Source organism: Cervus canadensis, chromosome 33 (assembly GCF_019320065.1).
Source record: "Cervus canadensis isolate Bull #8, Minnesota chromosome 33, ASM1932006v1, whole genome shotgun sequence".
Taxonomy (NCBI): Eukaryota; Metazoa; Chordata; class Mammalia; order Artiodactyla; family Cervidae; genus Cervus; species Cervus canadensis.
This window is the reverse complement of record NC_057418.1, coordinates 15735868-15758579: the sequence shown is the minus strand read 5'-3', so window position 1 is coordinate 15758579 and position 22712 is coordinate 15735868. Positions and strand designations below refer to the sequence as shown.

The window sequence follows — 22712 nt, the reverse complement described above, 5'->3', positions numbered from 1 at the left end:
GAGCAAAGAGGAAAGGATAAAATTGTATTTCTATTTGACCTTGTATTGTGTTACAACTGTATTCCTTCTAACCAAGGAGGATCTCCAGAATCACTGACATGCCTAGAAATTCCAAGGGAGTAAACTGGAAAAGGGAATGCCTACCCACTACAGTATTCTTGCCTGGAGAACTTGGTGGAGAGGTCCATGGGGTTGCAGAGTCAGACATGATTGAGTGACTGACACTTTCACTTCAAGCAGGTAAAAAGTAACAGAAAACACACAAACTTGGGTTTTCTAGATAATTCTTTCAAGTAGAAAGTGTAGGTCTTTACAGTTGATGGCAATGGAAATTTTCTCTTAGATAAGTATTCTCATAGAAGGTGTTTAAATTTTATAAGGCAAGTCTAAAGAAGGAAATATTAAATAATATATAAGGTATTTAACCCTGTCATGTTAAGCAACCGAGTTTGAGGTGCCTTTAACCTGAGCATCCATCTAGATTTTCAGAGGGTCAGGATGAATAAGGAGACATATGACCAAATCATACTACTTTCCTGGTCCTGTTGTTAAGAGTGAAGGGTTACTTCACTCCAAGAACACACAGCTCAGCATGTACAAAAAGCAATTCAGTGATAGTCTTGTTGCACACTAACTGGTCTTAGAACAAATGCGTAAACGCTTCAGCCAGGTATAAATGTGGCAAATATGAGTAAGAGCCATTGGAAGGATTTAAAAAGCAACTTTCTGACTTTGCCTACAAAGGCCCTTGGACTTGGTACACGGGTTTCTGTTTCTCCACCTGATTTCTATCAGGTGGCCGATGAAAGTTCTGTATTTGAATGAAACAAAACGCTCTTACTTGTTATCACAATTTATAAGTGTTCTTTCTTCTCCTGGCTCTTCACAGGTTAAAATCTATAGAATCTCATGGTGCCCTGGCCCTCTAAGTAGAGATGATGGGTGATTAACAGATCAGTGAAGGAAGTTAAGCTCGGGAGGGAATCTAACTGAAAACAATGGAAATCAATGAAGCCAGAGTAGACCCAAACATTAAGCGGCATTTACTTAAGTGATATTAGCTAATGGCTCCACTGAGTAAGTGGAGAATTGTGAGCTATTACTGACTTCCTCTCTCAAGTTCAAAAATACAAGAATGATCACAGACCCATACATTTTAAGTCTGGGCTGCTTAAGAAACCATTACAGGTTGAATTGTGTCCCCCTAAACTTCCTGTGCTGAAGTCCTAACTCTCAGTATCTTGGAACGTGATCGTATTCAGAGGCAACGTCTTTAACGAGGCAAGTGAGATTAAATGATGTCATTGAGGGCCCCTGATTCAGTATGACTGTGTCCTTCTAAGAAGGGGAGATTGGGACAGTGATACACAGAGGAAAAATCATGTGAAGATAGAGGCACAGGAGGCCATTTGCAAGCCAAGGAGAGAGACCTCTGAAGAAATCAACCCTGAGGACACCTGGATATCAGACTTGCAGCCTCTAGAAATGGGAAAAACTAAATTTCTATTGTTTAAGCCACTCAGTCTGTGGTGCTCTGCTATGGCAGCCCCAGTGCAGAAGCCTATAATGAGTCCTGTTTTCCCTCTGAGAAGTCTAACATAAGACCCATTTCTTTTGTGGTTAAATGTGATTTACATCATACTCACAACCCCAACAGGAAAGGCCAATACAGCCAGCATCCAGTCCCGGAGAGAGATGAGCTTCTTGAGCTGTCTTTCCTGTTCTTGGTTCCCACTTCCTCTAGTCAGAAGACTGGAAAGATCAGTCAGCACACAGATGCCAAAAAAGACAGCTTGGATAACCTGGAGGGAGACAATGATTGGTAGTAAGTCAATAAGACAGAAAGAGACCCAACCTTGAGAACGGCAAACCAGCTATATCTTTGCAACGTGACATAGGGTAAGAGAGGATGAGAAGCACATTTAAAGACCTGGCACTGAAAAAAGAGAAAGACTCAGATATTTACAGCTTGCTATCATAGGTGAGAAAATCCATCTTAAAACACTACTTCCATTTTTGCTAAGGACAAATGCAAAACATGCACGGGCAGAAACTGGTATCAGTTCTCAAAATGACATATCCCTTATTTTAAAACATCACATCTGTGGTTTAGTAATATTGACTAGTGCAATTTAACAAACATCTAAAAAGTGCAAAGAAAAAGATAAAGAAAAAGATCAATAATAAGTGAGACAATTAAGTCTGAATGTGAAGAAACCTTCCTACGATTTAATCTCTTAGGGTCAAAATTTTTTCTACCAAAGGAAGTGGTAGAAAGCTTCTAGTCCTTGAGTCACAGAGAAATCAACTGAATGCAATCATCAAGACTGAAGCAGAGCAATTTTCTGTTGTCAAACTTGAACTAAATGACCTCCGTCTGAGTCTTCAATCTTTATGAAATAAGATCTTTCTGAAGTAAGGTAAACTTAGATACTCACACATTTTTCCCCAAAACGTACAACAACTTGTACATTCCAAAATCAATTACAAATTGAATTACTTACATAGCTATGTTTACTTGGACCATCACAGAGAACACTGAAATGCTAGAGCCCAGATATTCATGAAATTCCTCAAGTGAGGGTAAAAGTGTTGGTGATCCAGAGCTATGAGTGAAGGCAAGCAGAATACTGTAACATAACTTGGCAGATGGTAATTCTAGTTATGCAAAGGGCAGAAAATATATTCCCTGGGCTCAAAGTCATACCCATTTAGCACCAAGAACAGATTCAGGGGAATTTTTCTAGTTCCATTTACAAGAAATAATTTACTGATGATGTATTTGTACAAGATACAATTTTGCTCACTATGGTTAGAAAAACATATCAAAATAATTTTCTCAGTGAATTATCATCTTGGCAGTGGAATGAATCTGTGAAAGTTTTGTTCCTCATTGAGGCACAGGACAAAGTGGGCAGAAGGACCCTCAAAATTACCTGGTTCTATCTCTTGGAAAAGCACAGACACACTCAATTTTGTTAACCATTCTGGTTAAATGTTTATCTAAGTCACGTGAAAAATTCCCAATAATGAAGATTCCATCACCAGGTAATACACTAGGCTCTTTTGAAATTAGCAAACCCTACTGTTATTAGTCATTCTTAGCCAGAATTGTGTTCTATTCTTCTTCATAACGTAGCCTACTTTTGCCTTCAATGACTTAAGATTTCTTGCTTTTCTACAACCAGAAAAACCAGAGTGGGAGAAGCTAAGACGGACACATTGAGCATGGCACAGTTAAAAGTGTTGGCAAGAATCATGCTATGATGACCGGAAATAATTTAAATGACTCAGGGAATAATTTGCCACTTGGGAAAATTTTCCATTGCACATCTTAATGACTTTAGATGTTAGACCTTTCTGTCAACCCTAATGGGCTTTGAGAAATTGGGGGATAATACTGGGGAATAATAATCTCTATTACAATCTGGTGGTGAACATATTAAAAGGTGTCCTCCCTTATCAATAATCAGGGAAGTGCAAATTTAGATCACAATGAGATAGCATTTTTCTCATCCATGTAACTATTGACTACTGTAATTTAATTCTGACAGTCCCAAGGGTTATAAGGATGGAGAATAACCAGAATTCTTATGGTAGGAATGAAAATTGGGAAATCCACTTTGAAGAAAAACTGGCAGTGGCTAGTGATCTAAAAATTCATTTACTTTTTCATCTAGTGACTTCACTATGAAGTCACATCTACAAGAAAGTTAATTTCAGCATTCACTGCTTCAATAAATGAACACAATCTAAAATCTCTTAATAGCTGACTAGATAAATCATGCTACAGTCATACAACGGAATTCTAACCACACATCAATTTTTCACTCTCACAACAAAATACTAAACAACAACAAAGGAAACAAAAAATGCTGCATATTGACACCATTAAAAAAATTTCAAAAAATGCAAAGATAAATTCAAAGATGCATGCATATGAGGTAAAATGTGAAGAAACACATGTGATTAATAAACACTAAAATTAAGTACCTCTACAAGGAGGATGAGACTGAAAGAAGGACACAAGGGCCTCAACTCTGTCAGCATTTTATTTCTTAAGTTGATTATTGGGTATATGGAGGTTTATTATAGTCTTCTCTATATACTTCATTATTATGAAACATTTCCAAAAAACTTTAAGAAGAGTGGTTTTCTTACTTTTGGAATATAGTTAACTAGTTTCTTTCAATTCCCTTCCTTCCAAATCAGTTTCCTCTAGTTTTAAAGATCAGCTAATAGTAGCAGAATTTAGTGAGCTCCAACTCAAGTGAATTAGATGAATTTTAAAATTCCATGGTCAAGTAACAGGTACCATGTTTGTCTCCTACCATAAACTAGACATTTGTACTAAATATAGAAATCAATTTTTCATATATTGGGCTTTTCCCCTCTGTAATCAGCCAGAGATACCTGGTTTGTTTTTTTTTTCCATTTATTTTTATTAGTTGGAGGCTAATTACCTTACAATATTATAGTGGTTTTTGCCATACATTGACATGAATCAGCCATGGATTTACATGTGTTCCCCATCCCAATCCCCGCTCCCGCCTCCCTCTCCATCCCATCCCTCTGGGTCTTCCCAGTGCACCAGCCTTGAGCACTTGTCTCATGCATCCAACCTGGGCTGGTGATCTGTTTCACCCTTGATAGTATATTTGTTTCAATTCTATTCTCTCAGAACATCCCACCCTCTCCTCCCACAGAGTCTAAAAGTCTGTTCTTTTTAAAGGGCTCACATGATGAGATCAGGCCCACTGTGAATAATTCTCCTTGGCCATATAAAGTAATATAATTAAAGGAGTGATCATACTCACAGGACCTTCCAAAACCCCGTGGGAGGAGATTATGCAGATGTGAATATCACTGAGGGTCATTTAAGAATTCTACCCCCCCATAAACACATTCTCAAGAGCCCAATTAGGATATATAGGTTTTCAAGTTCTGACCAATCAAACAGAGAGGCCTTATAGACTATAACAGGTCTTCAGTAGAGACCCAAGACACTTAATACTTAAACAGCAGTGCTAAGATGGCCCTGGAATAAAAGTGACTCTAGATCTAACCCAACAATACTTAAAAACAAGCCTCAAAGAAAAACAATCAGGCTGATATATGAATAACTTAAACACTTGCAAATATAAAATTCTATACTCCTTAAAGGAGGAGAACAAAATCCAAACATTTAACAATATCCAGCATCCAATCAAAAATTACTAGACATGCCAAGAAACAGAAAGTCCTTTAACCAGGAGAAAATGAATTAAATAAAAATAGGTACAGAAATGACAGAAATATTGGAATTAGAATACAAGAACATTAAACAACTAAATTAAATAAAGTCAAGAAGTTAAATGAAAACCATGAGAGAAAAAAATGTAAAGAATCAAACTGAACATTAAAAGTGAAGAAGATATTACCTGAAATTAAAAAGTCACTGCATGGGAATAATAGAAGATTAGCCGCTACAGAAGAGAAGATTTAAAATTGAATACACAGCAAAAATAAACTATCCAAAATGAATCAAAAGAAAGAAAAAAAACTTTAAAAATTAACAGAACCTCACTGAACTGTGAGAAAATATCAAGCAATCTAATATACATGTATTGGAGCCCTGAAGAAGCAAAAGGTCATGTAAAAAGAATCTGTGAAGAAATAATGGCTGATGTTTTTCCAAATTTATTGAAAACTATAAACCCACACGTACAAGAACCTACAATGGAGCCCATACAAAGAAAACTACATAAGCATAGTGCAGTAAAATTCTGAAAATCTGTGAAAAAGAGGCAATCTTAACAGTCACTACAGAAAATGGCATCGTATACAGAAAAATAAAGATTAAAAATATCTCAGACTTCTAAAACAAAAAAAGCCAGAAAACAGTAAAATTATAGCTTTAAAGTTCTTAAGGGGGAAAAACCATCAAAGGTGAAAGATTTTTTCAGACAAATAGACAAATGGTGACAACAGACTTTCACTAAAAGAAATGTAAAAGGAATTGAGACTATGATACCAAATATAACTTCAAATTTAAACTAAGCAATGACAATTGCTAAAATAGTAAATATGTGGATAAACATAAAAGATTTATCTTCTGATTTGTTTTATTTTTAAAGACAAATGACTACTTAAGGCAAAAATATAACAATATATTGTGAGGTTTTAAACATATTTGGAAATAAAATTATGACAATCAAAGCACAAAAGATAAGAAGGGAGGAACAGAAGGCATGCTGCTGTTGAATTCTTAGTTACATGTAAAGTGGTATAATATTATTTGACAGAAGACAGTTACAAGTTAAAGATGCATATTATAAACCCTAGAGCAACCACTCAAAGAACGAAATGGAGATCTTTAGCTAGTATATTGGATTTCTGTGCTGAAAGACAAATAACCACAGACTTTAGTAGCTTAACACACAAATTATTAGTTTACGGTTCTTTAGGTCACAAGTCCAGGTGCATTTGTCTGGCTTCTATGCTCCGGGTACCACAATAGCAAACGTACAGTGCTGACCAAGTTGAGCTCTTATTTGGAGGTTCAAGAAAAGGATCTACTTTCAAGCCTTGAGTCTTAGCTCTTTTACACTATAAAGCCGAAGTTCACATTCTCTTGTTAGCTGCCAGCCAGAGTCACTCTCAGCTCCTTCTGTCTGCTCTCCGATCCATGTACAATGGCTCCCTCCATACTCAAATCCAGAATATCAATTACTCTTTATGCTTTAGATCTTTCTAAATCTCTCTTCTGTTTTCCTCTTCTGGCCTGAAAAAGCTTTCTAATTTTACGGGGTCATGTGATAATAAGGTCAGGCCCACATGGATAATATTCTTTCTTAAGGTCAACTGTTTGTATATCATAGTGTAATCAGAGGAGTTGTAGCTCATTCATTCACAGGTTCCCAGGATTAGAGTGGGACATCTTTGGGGGCCAATTTAGAAATTCTATCTACTATAAATAATAAACAAATACTAGAAATAAAATGGAATATTAACAATATTAAAGTAATCCAAAAGAAGTCAGAAACTGGGGAAAAGAAACAAAGAACAGATGACACAGAGAAAAAAACGTAAGATAGCAGACTTTAATCCAACAATGCCTATAATTACATTAAATACAAATGGTTTAAAGTTTCCAATTAAAAGGCAGAGATTGACAGATTGCAATTAAAAAACAAACAGCACTTCAAGTATAAAGATGTGGATTTGTTAAAAGTAAATGCATATGAACACTAATCATAAGAAAAATGGAGCAGCTATATTAATATCAAAATAAGGTTTCAAGATAAGTGATATTACCAAAAATAAATCATGATAAAGGGATCAATTCACTAAGAAGGCATAATGATCTTAAATGTGTACTACCATAGTTTAGCTTCAAAATGGAGGGAGCAAAAATTGATTTAACAAAGGCTTAAATCGCTCAATAAGCTTTTTTAAAATAAATAAATGATTCACTTGTTCTTGGATAACAGATGCTTTTATGAAGATTTAAAGTGCAAATGAAAGGAGAGAAATAGAATCTCATATTCCAGAAGAGAAAAACAAAAGTTCTGCAAATATAAATGTAATAGTCTAAACATGTTGCCAAATTTAGAAGATTAATGGTATTATGAACCCTCATACACCTCTACAGCTGATTCCTCTTCTTAACCACTGGTGTTGTGTAACATAGCAGCCCTCTCATCATTACCTGGTGGCTGCCCCGTCACTGTCTGTAGGTCTCTCCAGTGGCTCTCCCCTGCTTATGACCACAATACGGCTGCCATGCCTTAACTGCTGTGGAAGACTTCCCCAACGAATGTGGAAATCAAAGAGAGGAGATACCACAAAACAATTTTCTCCCAATTTCCAAACAAGGGGAGACACAGAGGGATGTTGGGTATTGCTATCTTTTTTTTAACTTACACTGGTTAATACTCAAAAGATAATACCTAAAAATTATGGAACAGTCCATCATTTCCTGCAGAGAAGCAAGGACTGACTTTTGGTTATCTGTTCATTTAAGAAGCAGTTAGTCAATACTGTTAAACCATTTCTATTTCTGCCACTTTGTTAAAATCTGACTTGCGCTGACAGCTAACAAATCACATTAGAGACATTTCACTCTGCTGCCTATATGTATCATGCTGTCCACTGCAACTTAAAATTCATGAAGTTAAGAATGTAAAAGTCACATGAAGATGCACAAGTGAATCTTAAGTAGGATTCCCTTGAAGCATTATTCAGCTCCAGCCATTCTGCAGAGCTGGCATTTTCAAACCATCAGCTCAGCATGACATACATATACACCATCTGGCTTTGAGTTCTTAGCAGGCTGCTTGATCTTATTATTTTGTATCATGTGTAGAAATGAAGTGGTCAAATGTACCATATCTCTCCAAGAAATATAAATAGAAATCTATCAGAATGGGAAAAAAACATCCCAAGATATTTTGCAGTCATTCCAGCATTTATTCCTCTAGAATGTTCTCTACTGTTTAATTCGTTCTGCATCTTCTGTCCAACCCCTCAACTCTCCCTGGCAGGAAATCACAGCTTATTTACTGAGTTATTTCATGTTTAAGATTCACTTCCACAAGTGTGGAAATGTACCCAAATTCCACTCATGTCTTCATCTTTCTTGACATGAGTATCTTTATTAAATTAACATTATTTTCCTTTTTTTCTGGAATGTACTAAACTATTACAATTCTGTTTGTACTAGAGAGCAAATTCATTAGACTTCTAACATTTATTCCCAAACATATAGGACACAGTTTATTGAGGATGGATTTTATTTCATTTCACTAGATCAACTTCAATTATCCCCAGTTACATGTAATTGCGCCAAAGCTATAGTCTCTATATCAGGTTATGTTATTACTTCAGTTGCTAATTTTTACATTTCTGAATAATTGGCCAAGTTCAGGCAAGAACCAAGGATGCACCAAAATAGGAAAAGTATAAGTAAGAAATGGAATCATTATTTGTATGAACTTTAAGACCAGTAAAGGTGTCTTGACCTTTGGGAATAAGATTCCTTGTTAATCAACATACTGCATTTTGCTCATATTTTGCTTTCATAAGATTAATGCAAAGAGTACCATAATGCTTGTTTTGAATATTTTGCTTAAAGTTAATTTTTAGACACAGCAGACAGAGGAAACAAGAAGATGGAACTCTGAGGGGTGGCAATGAAATTGGAGTGATGTGGATCATGGAATGAAGGAAAACTGTGGAGAGAACAGATGGAGAGAAGGCAGTGAGATTTATAGGTGTCATAAGGGAAGGCCTGGAGGAGTCCTCTATATGAGGACAAGAGCATTAATTAAAGGGGAGATGATAAAGAAGAAATGAAAAATCTATCTAAGCTCTTCAGTAATCAGAGGATAACATTATGTACATTCTAGTAATCCAGGAAAGAATGGAATAGATAGACAGATGGAACATGCCTATATAACATACATGGCATGTGTTGTTTGTGTAATTTCTCCTGTGCAGAAGGGTGAATAACACATTTGGAGAAGTCGTGTGAGCTGAAGGCCTTTCAGTTTCTTATACATCACGTGGTACTGTATAGTGAATAGTGAAAGTCGCTCAGTCATGTCCGACTCTGTGACACCATGGACTATACCGTCCATGGAATGCTCTACGCCAGAATACTGGAGTGGGTAGCCTTTCCCTTCTCCAGGGGATCTTCCCAACCCAGGAATCAAACCCAGGTCTCCTGCACTGCAAGCAGATTCTTTACCAGCTGAGCCACAAGGGAAACCCAAGAATACTGGAATGGGTAGCCTCTCCTTTCTCCAGGGGATCTTCCTGATCCAGAATCGAACCAGGGTCTCCTGCATTGCAGGTGGATTCTTTACCAACTGAGCTATCGGGGAAGCCATGGCACTGTTTAGCATAAACAGTTATTTTGTTTTTGGTTCATAAAACTTTCAGTGTAGTTCTCGCTCAAAACCAATCCATGGCAATAAATGTTTTCAATGAAGAGTGAATCTGAAGGAGTGAAATACCACGTTGAAAGAATATAAGAGCTACAAAATAGCAGTACCATAAAACACAATCTTCTAAGGGACTCCCCCTTCATTCCACAAATGTCTCACTTTTTAATAGTGCATAACTCCTTCTTATTATCAAGATCAAGAGTGAATACCAACAGTAGTTTGGCACCAAGGGACAGTGACTCACTATGAAATCAGATGAGTGAATTCTGCAAGGATTTCTTCACATGTGCCTCCAGTGGAGACATCTGAACATCTCTGGCAATTCTACAGAATGGAACCCATTGGTTACATGGAAGCCATCATTAGTTACAAGTTTGAATGCTACTCTGTAGAGAAACCAATGCATTAAAAAGCACCACAAGCTCTCTCTGCCTCCTCCATCCTCTGAGACTATCCATCAGACATAATGCCTGGTGAATTTTCTGCTGCTACCCTTGGAGAGAGTTAGCCTGAACAAGCCCAGATATTCCTCTTACTCTAATGACTGTAACTCTTATTTTTCTAAATCCGTCATTTAAGAGATGTGCTTCAAGCTCAAGTATTTTCAAGGAATCTTCACCACAAACATTTTTGAGGAGATGGACTCATGGCATCATCAAGCCCGTGGTTTTCAGAATGTGATTTAGAGTCCTTGCCCATGTACACAGACATTTACCTCATACTGCTCTATCTCATTACTGAAAATCGATGAAATCAGCCATAAGTCACCACTGGCAAGCAATCTATTCAGACAGAAAGAAAAATAAGCTTTTCCATCAGAAATAATGCACTTAGATAAGCTTCTTTGGAAAGGAAATCTTGTCCACAAAATTTGTTTACAAACATCACAGAATTGTTTTCAATAAGTAGCAAGGAGAGCAGTCATCTAAAGAAAGCACTGCATGCACTTCACACAGTAATGGGTGCAATCATTCCATGTTCTAGCAATATCCTGATAAGAGCACTGCAGAGTTCCTTCTGGGGCTTCCATTCTAATCTGCAAATAATGACAGAAAATTCCCCTTGGGTATTTTCTGTGCTCCACTGACATTAGAAGCTACCCCAAACTTTTTACAGGTTTAAAGATTTTTTTCAACTATTAATATTAGCATGAATCCTTTTTAATACTGGATTAAACACACTATTGATTCATTTAACAAATATTTATTGATTAACTACTACAAAACACTTAGTAAACTACTAATGCAGCAACACAGACTATTAAATGACCGTATGCTGTGAGGCAAATGTGAATGTACCTAGAAGTGTCTAACCTCTAACTTAGTGGCATCTGCATTTACTAAATGCACAGTAACAGTGCTGAACAATTATTTAAAGAAAAAAGATGTATCTTTAATAACACAAATTTCTTTCAAAGTGCATTAATTTTCTAACACTGTAAAATTGGCTTTATCCAAATAAATGTTTACTTGTGCAGCAAAAATTATTTAAGTGCCAAACATCAGTTCAGTTCAGTCACTCAGTCGTGTCTGACTCTTTGCGACCTCATGAATCGCAGCACGCCAGGCCTCCCTGTCCATCACCAACTCCCGGAGTTTACTCAAACTCATGCCGATCGAGTCGGTGATGCCATCCAGCCATCTCATCCTCCGTTGTCCCCTTCTCCTCCTGCCCCCAATCCCTCCCAGCATCAGGGTCTTTTCAAATCAGTCAGCTCTTCGCATCAGGTGGCCAAAGTATTGGAGTTTCAGCTTCAACATCAGTCCTTCCAATGAACACCCAGGACTGATCTCCTTTAGGATGGACTGGTTGGATCTCCTTGCAGTCCAAGGGACTCTCAAGAGTCTTCTCCAAACCACAGTTCAAAAGCATCAATTCTTCGGCGCTCAGCTTTCTTTATAGTCCAACTCTCACACCCATACATGACCACTGGAAAAACCATAGCCTTGACTAGACGGACCTTTGTTGACAAATAATGTCTCTGCTTTTCAATATGCTGTCTAGGTTGGTCATAACCTTCCTTCCAAGGAGCAAACATCTTCTAATTTCATGGCTGCAATCACCATCTGAAGTGATTTTGGAGCCCAGAAAAATAAAGTCAGCCACTGTTTCCACTGTTTCCCCATCTATTTGCCATGAAGTGATGGGACCGGATGACATGATCTTAGTTTTCTTAATGTTGAGCTTTAAGCCAACTTTTTCACTGTCCTCTTTCACGTTTATCAAGAGGCTCTTTAGTTCTTCTGTGTGGATAGCAATAAACTCTGGAAATTCTGAAAGAGATGGGAATACCAGACCACCTGAGCTGCCTCTTGAGAAACCTGTATGCAGGTCAGGAAGCAACAGTTAGAACTGGACATGAAACAACAGACTGGTTCCAACTAGGAAAAGGAGTACGTCAAGGCTGTATGTTGTCAGCCTGCTTATTTAACTTATATGCAGAGTACATCATGAGAAATGCTGGGCTGGAGGAAGCACAAGCTGGAATCAAGATTGCTGGGAGAAATATCAATAACCTCAGATATGCAGATGACACCACCCTTATGGCATAAAGTGAAGAAGAACGAAAGAGCCTTGTGATGAAAGTGAAAGAGGTGAGTGAAAAAGTTTACCTCTTTGTTAAGAGTATTATAAAACCCCTGGGTTCGTGTAGCTTGAGACGGTATGATCCCAGAAAAAAATGAAAGGTCCCTGAGACATTTTAAAATTTCGTTAATAATACAGAACAATCTGACAATACCAAGTGAGGAAGATGGTGTGGAACAATGCTAAAGGGAGTATACTTTGGTTCAATCACTTTGGAAATAATGGCATTATCCAGTAAAGCTGAGGATGCATACACATTTTAGTGGTCTTATGCCTGTCTCCTGGTACCTAGAGTATGTAACATGAAATGAGATTGTTGTTTTAGGTATATGCTTCTGTCCTTTAGATAAGTATGAAATTTTTAAAAAGTCAAAAATGGTACTGTAATTTATTACATTAAGAAACTAAGAAGTACCTTGCAGTTCTCAATTACTCAGGTAACAAATTAAATACAACCATTACTTTCTTCACAAAGTTATCACCTTAAGTTTCTATTAGGAAACAAGATATTCTTATGCTTAAAAACAGAGTTGACCCTTGAACAGCACAGGTTTGAACTGCATGGTTCCACGTATACATGGATTTTTTTCAGTAGTAAATACCATGCTACTACATGATCTGTGGTTGGGTGTGCCCACAGATGAGGAACCTCAGATGCGAAGGGCCGGCTATAAAATTATACACAGGTTTTTCTACTGCATGAGGGTCTCTAACTCCCACCTATTCAAGAGCCAACAGTAACTTAACGGACACAATTTTGAGTCATAACTAAATTGGAACATGATTTTCTTGTACTTAGAAACTGGTGATAGAGCAGCTTCTCAGCAGGTATCTGTTTTACACATGGCAGCGTACACGCATTGATGCCACTTTCCCCATTCGTCCCACTTGCCCCATTTGTCCCACTTGCGCCATTTGTCCCACTTTCCCCATCGTCCCACTTTCTCCTTCCCCCATTGTGTCCACAAGCTCATACTCTGTATCTGCATCTCCATTCCTTCCTTGCAAATAGGCTCATCAATTCCATTTTTCTAGATTCCATATATATGCGTTAATATACGATATTTTTCTCTTTCTGACTTACTTCACTCTGTATAACAGCCTCTAGATTCAACCACATCATCATAACTGATTCAAATGCTATATACCACAGGGAGCAAAGCCTGGTGCTCTGTGATGACCTAGAGGGGTGGGATGGGGGCAGGGGAGGGACTCAAGAGAGAACTGACGTATGTGTAATTACGGCTGAACTGCATTGTTTTACAGCAGAAACCAACACAACATTGTAAAGCAACTGTCCTCCAATTAAAGAATAAATAATAAAAAATAACTAAATAAACCGGGACTTTAGATCATGCATTAAAAAAAGAAAAAAAAAATGGTGACATTACACATTGGATGTGTAAGTTTATGCTAGGTTTTAATTTCATTGATTTTTTTTTAAGCAGGGTATGTTTAATACAAAGGTCGATTAGGTTATCATAGGAGAGTAAGTATTACATGTACAGAGGACACTAGATGGTGCCCTGGGGCTCACGGAGAGCAGCCAAGGAAAGGAGAACTTGGAAGAAGTCCCCTACCCAAGGATGGGCCTCAGACCTCACTGAAGACAGTGTGCTGGCGGTCAGGGAGATGATGGAGGTACAGGTGAGCCTCTGCCAATGGGCAGGTGCACAGACGAGGTGAGTGACCATTGTGGGCAGGAGACCCGGAGCAGGTGGTGGGTGCCCAGGTCGGGGGGAGGGGCTGCAGGGCCTGCACATCCCCTGCCTGTAGCTGGGGCCGAGCAATACTAAATGTTCTTCTACCCACACGGCTGACCACCGGGACAGCAGCTGGAACCGGTAAGTGCCACCCCATCCTTCTGCAATGTCCCTTCCGTGTCCTTACTGAGTAAGCTCAACATCATCTCAGTGTAAAGGAGACATGCTTATTTTATGTCTTTTTTTTTTTAGGAGTAGGAGGATTTTATTTTTTTATTTTTTATTTCCATTTATTTTTATTAGTTGGAGGCTAATTACTTTACAATCTTGTAGTGGTTTTTGCCACACACTGACATGAATCAGCCATGGATTTACATGTGTTCCCCTTCCCGATTCCCCCTCCCGCCTCCCTCTCCATCCCATCCCTCTGGGTCTTCCCAGTGCACCAGCCCTGAGCACTTGTCTCGTGCATCCAACCTGGGCTGGTGATCTGTTTCACCCTTGATAGTATACTTGTTTCAATGCTATTCTCTCAGAACATCCCACCCTCACCTTCTCCCACAGAGTCCAAAAGTCTGTTCTGTACATCTGTGTCTCTTTTTCTGTTTTGCATACAGGGTTATCGTTACCATCTTTTTAAATTCCATATATATGCATTAGTATACTGTATTGGTCTTTATCTTTCTGGCTTACTTCACTCTGTATAATGGGCTCCAGTTTCATCCATCTCACTAGAACTGATTCAAATTAATTCTTTTTAATGGCTGAGTAATATTTCATGGTGTATATGCACCACAGCTTCCTTATCCGTTCGTCTGCTGATTGGCATCTAGGTTGCTTCCATGTCCTGGCTATTATAAACAGTGCTGCAATGAACACTGGGGTACATGTGTCTCTTTCAGATCTGGTTTCCTCGGTGTGTATGCCTAGGAGTGGGATTGCTGGGTCATATGGCAGTTCTAGTTCCATTTTTTTACGGAATCTCCATACTGTTCTCCATAGTGGCTGTACTAGTTTGCATTCCCACCAACAGTGTAAGAGGGTTCCCTTTTAGGAGGTATGCTTAAAAGGTTATGGAAGAGCAGGTGTTACAGGGTGAAATTCGGAGCTGAGAGACAACAGCTATCTCATTTAGCTCACCATGACTTGACTGATATTTTAAGAGCACTGCTGACAATACCGTAATTATTCTAATGAAATACTGAGAATGAGGGAAGGACATTTGCTTTTAGTTATTCAGACAGTCTGACCTGTCTCTTGACTTTGGGTCATTTAATTATTTTATGCCACCTTCTGCAGATGGTATATCAGGAAAAGATGATGGAGATATTATCATAACATTTTAAATATGATGCAACATTCAAAGTGGTCGAATTTGCTGCTACTTTGTGGTTGCTATTGTTTAGTCACTCAGTTGTGTCTAATTCTTTGCAACCCCACGGACTGTAGCCAACCAGGCTCCTCTGTCCATGGGATTTCCCAGGCAAGAAAACTGGAGTGGGTTGTCAATTTCCTTCTCCAGGGTATCTTCCTGACCCAGGAATCAAATCCTCATCTCCTGCATTGGCAGGCAGATTCTTTACCACTGAGGCACCAGGGAAGCCCAATTTATGGCACTTGTGTTAGATAGATAAGGCTGCAGTGAAAGACCTAAACTAAAATTTGCATGCATATTGAAAATTAACCAATCTTTATCATACCTTTCCTGATCGTATCTGAACTGTTTAAAATAACAGAAAGTACAAACCAATCCAAATGTGCACAAACCAGACTCAACCATGGATAAACAGAGGTATAAAAGAATAACATGCAGCAGGGAAAATAACGTACCTAGAGTTACAGAGATTAACACAGATGATCACACAAGTATAACACCGAAAAATAAAAGCAAGTCTTAGAAGACCAAAAAAGTATCACACCATTTAAATAAAGTTCTAAAAGAAAGGAAAAAAGAACCCACAACATCAGTCCAGGGACACACATGTGGTTAAACCATAAGGAAAAGCAAGACAATAATAATAAAATGCTACCTAGAGCCAAGTTCGAGTCTCCTTCTCCCTACCCCAGTATGCATTTTAGGTTATCTTTTGTTTTTCCCCCTGGATTCAAATGTAATAAAATCATCATTAGTGCTGCTATTTTATAAATGCCTAACTCTCCTGCAGGCACATGGGGGCAGAGTATGGTTTTTGTTCGATACTGTATCTCTAGAGATTGGCACAACATCTGGGGTGTAGTATTAACACACATCTACATTACAGAATTAATGACATCTAATTACAGAATTAATCACAGCGGCAAAGACAGCTGAGTAGAGAAGGAGGGCTGGCAGGAGGATGGCCAGGAGATGCAGAGGGCCCTGTTAAGAAGGTGACCGCGCAGCTATATTTCAACTGATCTGCACTGTTTATAGCGCGGCTTTCCCCACTCTCCAACAGTAGGGCATTCCTATGAAACCCTTCACAAGCTGAAAAGGGTAAAGCAGAGAAGCAATGGCCTTAGGACACATCACGCTAACAGATGCACAAAATAAACTGACATAAAGTGTTAAGCCACCATAGTTTTAAGCTGAGTGTGGTTCCCAAGGAAGGCGCTTGGTGACATCCCTGTCACTGCTCTGAAGCACATACGTTTCACTATAAAGCAGAAGCTGAACTCTATCTCTTCCTTTCATCTTTTTTTTTTCCATGTAAAAGTGAAAATCCTCTAGGGATTTCTTTCAGTTAGCAAAAAGATACTAATGTAGGTCTTTTATAATAAAAGCCAAGTGGGACACAGCAAGCTCTGGAAAATCGGGGGGCAAGGGAGGGGTACCTGCATTTGTTCCCAGTCGTGCCCGGCGCCCTAGTGAAGGGCGTGCAGATAGATCTCGTGGGCACGAGGGTCAGCAGGGAAAACCCACAAGGTGCTTGCTAGGACAGTGACGGTGTCCGGAGGTGAGTAACTAAAAAGCTAGATCACGGGGTTTAGAGTGGCTAGAGAAAAACACGGAGCGAGGAGAGTGACAGAGCATGAGGGTTTTTTGGGGGGCGGGGTGGTCACAGATCTAGTGGGAGCAAATAAACTGAATGGTGGGAGCCTGCGGTCCATGAATGACCTAGAGGTCAAGCTGTTCTCAGTGACCGTGAGATCCAATGGCAAGCAGCTCCTGCGAGGTGGTGATAAACGTCAGCAGAGCTGAAGAGAAAAAAATACCATGAGGAGTGAATTTCATGTACTAATGTGATTGTAAACTTTTGGGGCAAAAAAGAAAAAAAAAAGAAATTGGAACCAAAAATACAAAGAAGCATAGGTTCTAAAAAACTATCACAGATACTTTAGAAGCCTGTCAATTAAGTATATCAATATAAAATATATGTTTATAAACAATGAGTAGTAACTGAGTGCCTTACATCAGTAGAAATACAAAGAATGGCATTTTTCCTTTCACTTATGTTAAAGTAATTCGTCTTCTTTTGACCCCGCCACATTTCTGTTCTCATAGACACACAAAGTGTGTTTAAAAGCCAATAAACAACTCACACACACACACACACACACACACACAAACCCAATGGTGTACATGGACAGAACAATTAAAAAATGATAAATATATTCCACAAAGGGATAAATCTCACCACTTTTATTATGGGTAGAATAAGGAAGGAAAACCAAAAATCCTGTGGAGTTCCAGCAGATAATCATTTAAAATATTCATTTCTTCTTCAAAATACTATTCATCCAGGAACTTCTAAGAGACTCTAATTCAATACTATCCATTAAGAAATCAAAACACATTTAAAAGTATAAACTCAAGAAGAAATAACCTAAGAGTTCTAGAACCTCAGAAAATAAAAAAATACATATTTTATGTTGCTTCATAAGGTACATTAACTTTGAAAGCTAGCAATAATTTTCTCACCAGGATAACAAATAAATGAAAATAATCTGTTGTTGGTTAGAAATCAGAAAGTGAACTAACTTTTATATTAGGAAGCATACTAAAATTTATATCAAATTTTAAAGACAGCTAGGAAAGTCAACATTATGAAAAACTGTCTTGTCCAGGGTATAATAGACCAAATTTAGTAAAAAAAAAATTTTTTTTAAACTATAAATTTCTAAGTGATTCCAAATAAGATTTTTCTGAGGAGTAGCTTTCAAAAATCAGAACCACTAATAATAACTCCATTTGAAATAAATACCACGGGTTTTAGAAAAATAAAATGTTTACTTATGTTTCTAAGAGTTAAAACGTGAACAGTACAGCGTCAGCCACTTGCCAGTGAGAAAGCCCAAACTGTGGACCACACCGGAGTTGATCCTAAGAAAGTGGTTTTAATAGCTTCTCCAAGTAACTAGTTGTTAAGTTGCTAAGTCGTGTCCGGCTCTTTTGCGACCCCATGGACTGGAGCCCACCAGGCTTCTCTGTCCATGGGATTTCCCAGGCAAGAATACTGGAGTGGGTTGCCATTAGTGATATTTTAATGGCAATTCTGGTAGGTGAAGAAGGAAGAAAATAGGGGGTGGGGGAAGAAGGGAGGAAAATAAAGAATGTTAAATGATCTTTGGAAGAAAAGATTCATGGAATGTTGTCTCTGTCTGTTGGGCTCTGTAATAGAAGCACCATACACTGGGTGGCTTATAAAGTGAAATTCATTTCTTACAGTTCTACAGGCTGGGAAGTCCACGATCAAGGTGCTGGTGGATCTGGTGTCTGGTGAAGCCCTGCCTTCTGGTTCACAGACGGCGGTCTTCTTGCTGTGCTGTTAGAAGGCAGAAGGGTCAAGAGACTTCTGTGGGGTCTCTTTTGTAAGGGTATGATCTCATTCACTAGGGTTCCACTATCATGACCTAATCACCTCCCAAGGATTCCACCTCTTAATACCATCATCACCTTGAGGATTTTAACATATGGATTTGGCTGGAGCGGGGCATGGAACACAAAAATTTACTCCATAGAAAACGTAAAGTTGTAATAAGCGCACACATTCTGAAGGAAAAGTTTATATACACACTTCATCCTTAATATTACATGGATGTCAAACTTAAGAGTCAATAACTCTCTTGATCAGGATGCAGTAGCTGAAGGTTAATGTTTCAAACTAGTAAATGCTAGAAGAAATGACGCAGTTGAGAATATGGGGTGGGCAAAGAAGGCCTAATCTAGCCATCTCTTCCATCCTAATTGACATCAGATGCTACAATTGAACTGGTATCTAGAGATGTTCACCAGATTATCTCAAATTTGTAGACTGACCATGAGGAAGCTTATACACACACACACACACACACACACACACACACACACACACACATAATATTTGCCTCAGCTATTGTTTCAAAAATCCATTACTGAGTACAGGACAAATGTTTTGGTCAATACACTTTTGTGACATCAAAATATCCTGCATCAAAAATCTCCCCAAATGCTGGATCTGAAAACTCTTCCTTCTTAGCGGCCTTCTCTTCCTTCCTTATGCTGTGATGGTGCGAATCGCACGCATCAGTGCACTGAGTAGGGTTTACGGAAAGGGATGAAGGTTTCTGCCCAAGACCCTTTATCCAGGTAGAAGTCCCAGATCCCAAACACTGGAGGAAGAAGGGATAAGCCACTCAGATAACTAAGTTCGACGTGTTCCTGAGCTACTGCAAACACTTAATTGCTTATCTCTTTATCTTAAGTGAAGGCTCCACAGTTCTGGAAGCCCTACCTTCCATTGGGAGTATAAGAGGTATAGGGCTTTAGCATCATTCTCTTCCATCCACAGCATGTGTATCTATTATGATATTGACCAGCTGCCTGTGTGTTTTAGGTCCAGTGGCTGTTACCCATGCACAGAAGTGGGCTTTACTCCACTTAAGTGCTGTCCTAGACACAGATACCTCTTAAGAGTGTAGCATATTATGAAAGTTATTCCCTACTTTTGAATTGCTTAGTTTTCAAAATTCTTTGATTTAAACATATATGTGGCAAAGTTTATGATGTGTTTGATATTTAAACTGAGCACATCTGGGAAAATATCTTAATGTCTTCTGATAGCCAGAATGCTTCCAGACACGAAGCATTAGAGATGTGCTAGTAACTGATAAAGACAAAGTGCTATGAAAATTCTTTCTTGGGAACGCTCTCTAGAAGTTTCCTATAGAAGCACCTTTGGCAATGTTTTTACTTAGGTCTCTCAATTCCCTCTTTGTTGTAAACTCGTAACAGAATATTATGATTCAGTTACTTATTAATGTAAAGCAACATAAATGATAGATCTTAGGCTATGTCATTAAATTCGTTTCTTTGTTTAATTCATTTTTATTTTTTATTTTATTGTAGTAAGAACACTTAACATGAACTCTACCCTCATCAAATTTTAAGGGTACCATACAATATTATTAACTACAGGCACAATGGTATAAAACAGGTCTCTAGAATTTATTCACTTTACGTAACTGAAACTTCATAACTGCTGATCAGCAACTCCTCATTCCCCTCTGCCCACCCACTAGCAACCACCATTCTATTCTGTTATCTGAGTCTGATTACTTTAGAAAGCTTGTATAAGTGGAATCATGCAATATTTGCCCTTCTGTAACTGGCTTTATTTCACTTAGCATAATGTGTTAAACTACTAAATTCTTTAAATTGAATAAATCTAGTCAGATGTGAAAATGCTCTCTACAGATACATGATGATAGAAGGCTGTTTACACAACCATTTTCTGGAAGGTGTCATTAACGTAGAAAAATTGGTCCTTATTTTAAGTCCATCAACAGGTCTGTCTTACCTTAATTTTGAAAGCACATTGTAAATAATGTATATCTCTATTTTAGTAATACTGTAATTGTGGACCCAAATCCTTTGGTGTTTTTCCAAATCACTGTGTTTTTAGGTAGTAAACTTAGAGGCTAAGGGGACTATGTCTACTTGCACATTATCACAAAATATTCTGCACAGGGTTGCACGTAATCAGCTCCAGTGATGCCCAAATCATCTTCGTGCCTGAATCAATCCCCGATGAGAAAATTCTTTAAATCTTTCAGGCCATGGGGACAACATTTAGTAAAAAAAATGTTTTTGGTAGTCACCACAGTGTATGGGGTATAAAGGCTATACATGAAATATACCCCAATCAAATTATGCATCAAAATCATGATATATTGCATTTTTCCAAAAGTATGTTATAGCAATGATCATCCAGTCTAGGACTTCTCTGGTGACTCAGCAGTAAAAATAGTCCACCTGCCAATACAGGAGACGTGGGTTCGATCCCTGGGTTGAGAAGATCCCCTGGAGAAGGAAATGGCAACCCACTCCAGTACTCTTGCCGGGGAAATTCCATGACAGAGGAGCCTGGTGGGCTACAGTCTATGGAGTCACAAAGGAGTTCGACACAACTTAACAGCTAAACAACATATGGCAGTCTACGACATGTAATGTGCGTTTATGTAGTTGTTCTGCAAGTTGGCTTTCCCCTCTTCCCATTGAATATTCCTTCTCTGTCTCTTTGCTGGTTCCTTCCTGCCCTCTCAGCCTCTAAACTCTGCATACTCCAGGGCTCAGACATTGGAGTGCGTCTGTTTTCCAGCTGCATTCACCACCTTGAAGATCTGATCCAGTCTCCTGACTTTGGATACTATCTCTGTGATAAGAGCTCATGTTTACATGGACATCTCTAACCCAGACCTTTCCCTTGAATTCCAGCTATCTATTCAACATCCTCATTTGAACATTTCAGATAGGAATCTCCAACTTCACAGGTCCAGCACAGACCTTCTTGCACTCCCTGCCAAATCTGCTCCTCTCAGTCATCCTCATCTCCATGGATGGAAATTCTGACTTTATAGTCATGCGTCCCCCAGGTCCGCTTGTGCCATTCATGAGCAGATCCTGATGGCTCTATGTCTAAAAATCATGTCCAGAATCTGACACTTTGTACCACTTCTACTGCTCCCTCCATGGTCCGAGTCACCACCAACTTTCCCCTGGGTTGCTGGCAAAGCCTCCTGCCTGACCAGCTGGCTTTTCTGCTTGACTCCACTCTGTTTTCTATGCAGCAGCCAGAGTGAGGCTATGAAAAGTCAGATCACGTCACTCTGCTCAGCGCCCTTCAAAAGCTTCCTATCTCATGCGCAATAACAGCCAAAGAGCTCTGAGCACCACATGCCAAGAGGCTCTTTGCTGTTTCCTGCCACTGTCCCCCTAGCTCACCCTGCCTCAGCCCCACTGGTCTTCCGTTTGGGGTCTCTAAATTTGCTCTTTTCTTAAACCACTTTTCCACTGTCTTCATGCAAACCTTAGCTTGTAGGGGAGGCTCCTCCCCACTGATACTCCCTAGCTCCTATACTGCCTTTTTTTCCTTCCCAAGCAACATGTTAAAATATACTTATTCATTTTTAATTGGAGGATAATTGATTTACAATTTTGTGTTTGTTTCTGTCATGCATCAACACGAATCGCCCATAGGTATACATATGTCCGCTCCTTCTTGAACCTCCCCCCACCTCCCATCCCACCTCACCC

At 38.8% G+C, this 22712-nt stretch overlaps 1 protein-coding gene across 2 annotated transcripts in view; it reads right to left on the bottom strand.

The window, feature by feature from the left end:
- The window catches only part of AIG1 (androgen induced 1), a 256927-nt gene that overhangs the window by 178223 nt on the left and 55992 nt on the right, over window positions 1–22712 (bottom strand). For both annotated transcript variants that reach the window (XM_043457286.1, XM_043457285.1), the window contains exon 2: window positions 1647–1802. In XM_043457286.1, the coding sequence (XP_043313221.1) occupies window positions 1647–1802 (156 nt within the window). The remainder of the gene's footprint in view (window positions 1–1646; window positions 1803–22712) is intronic.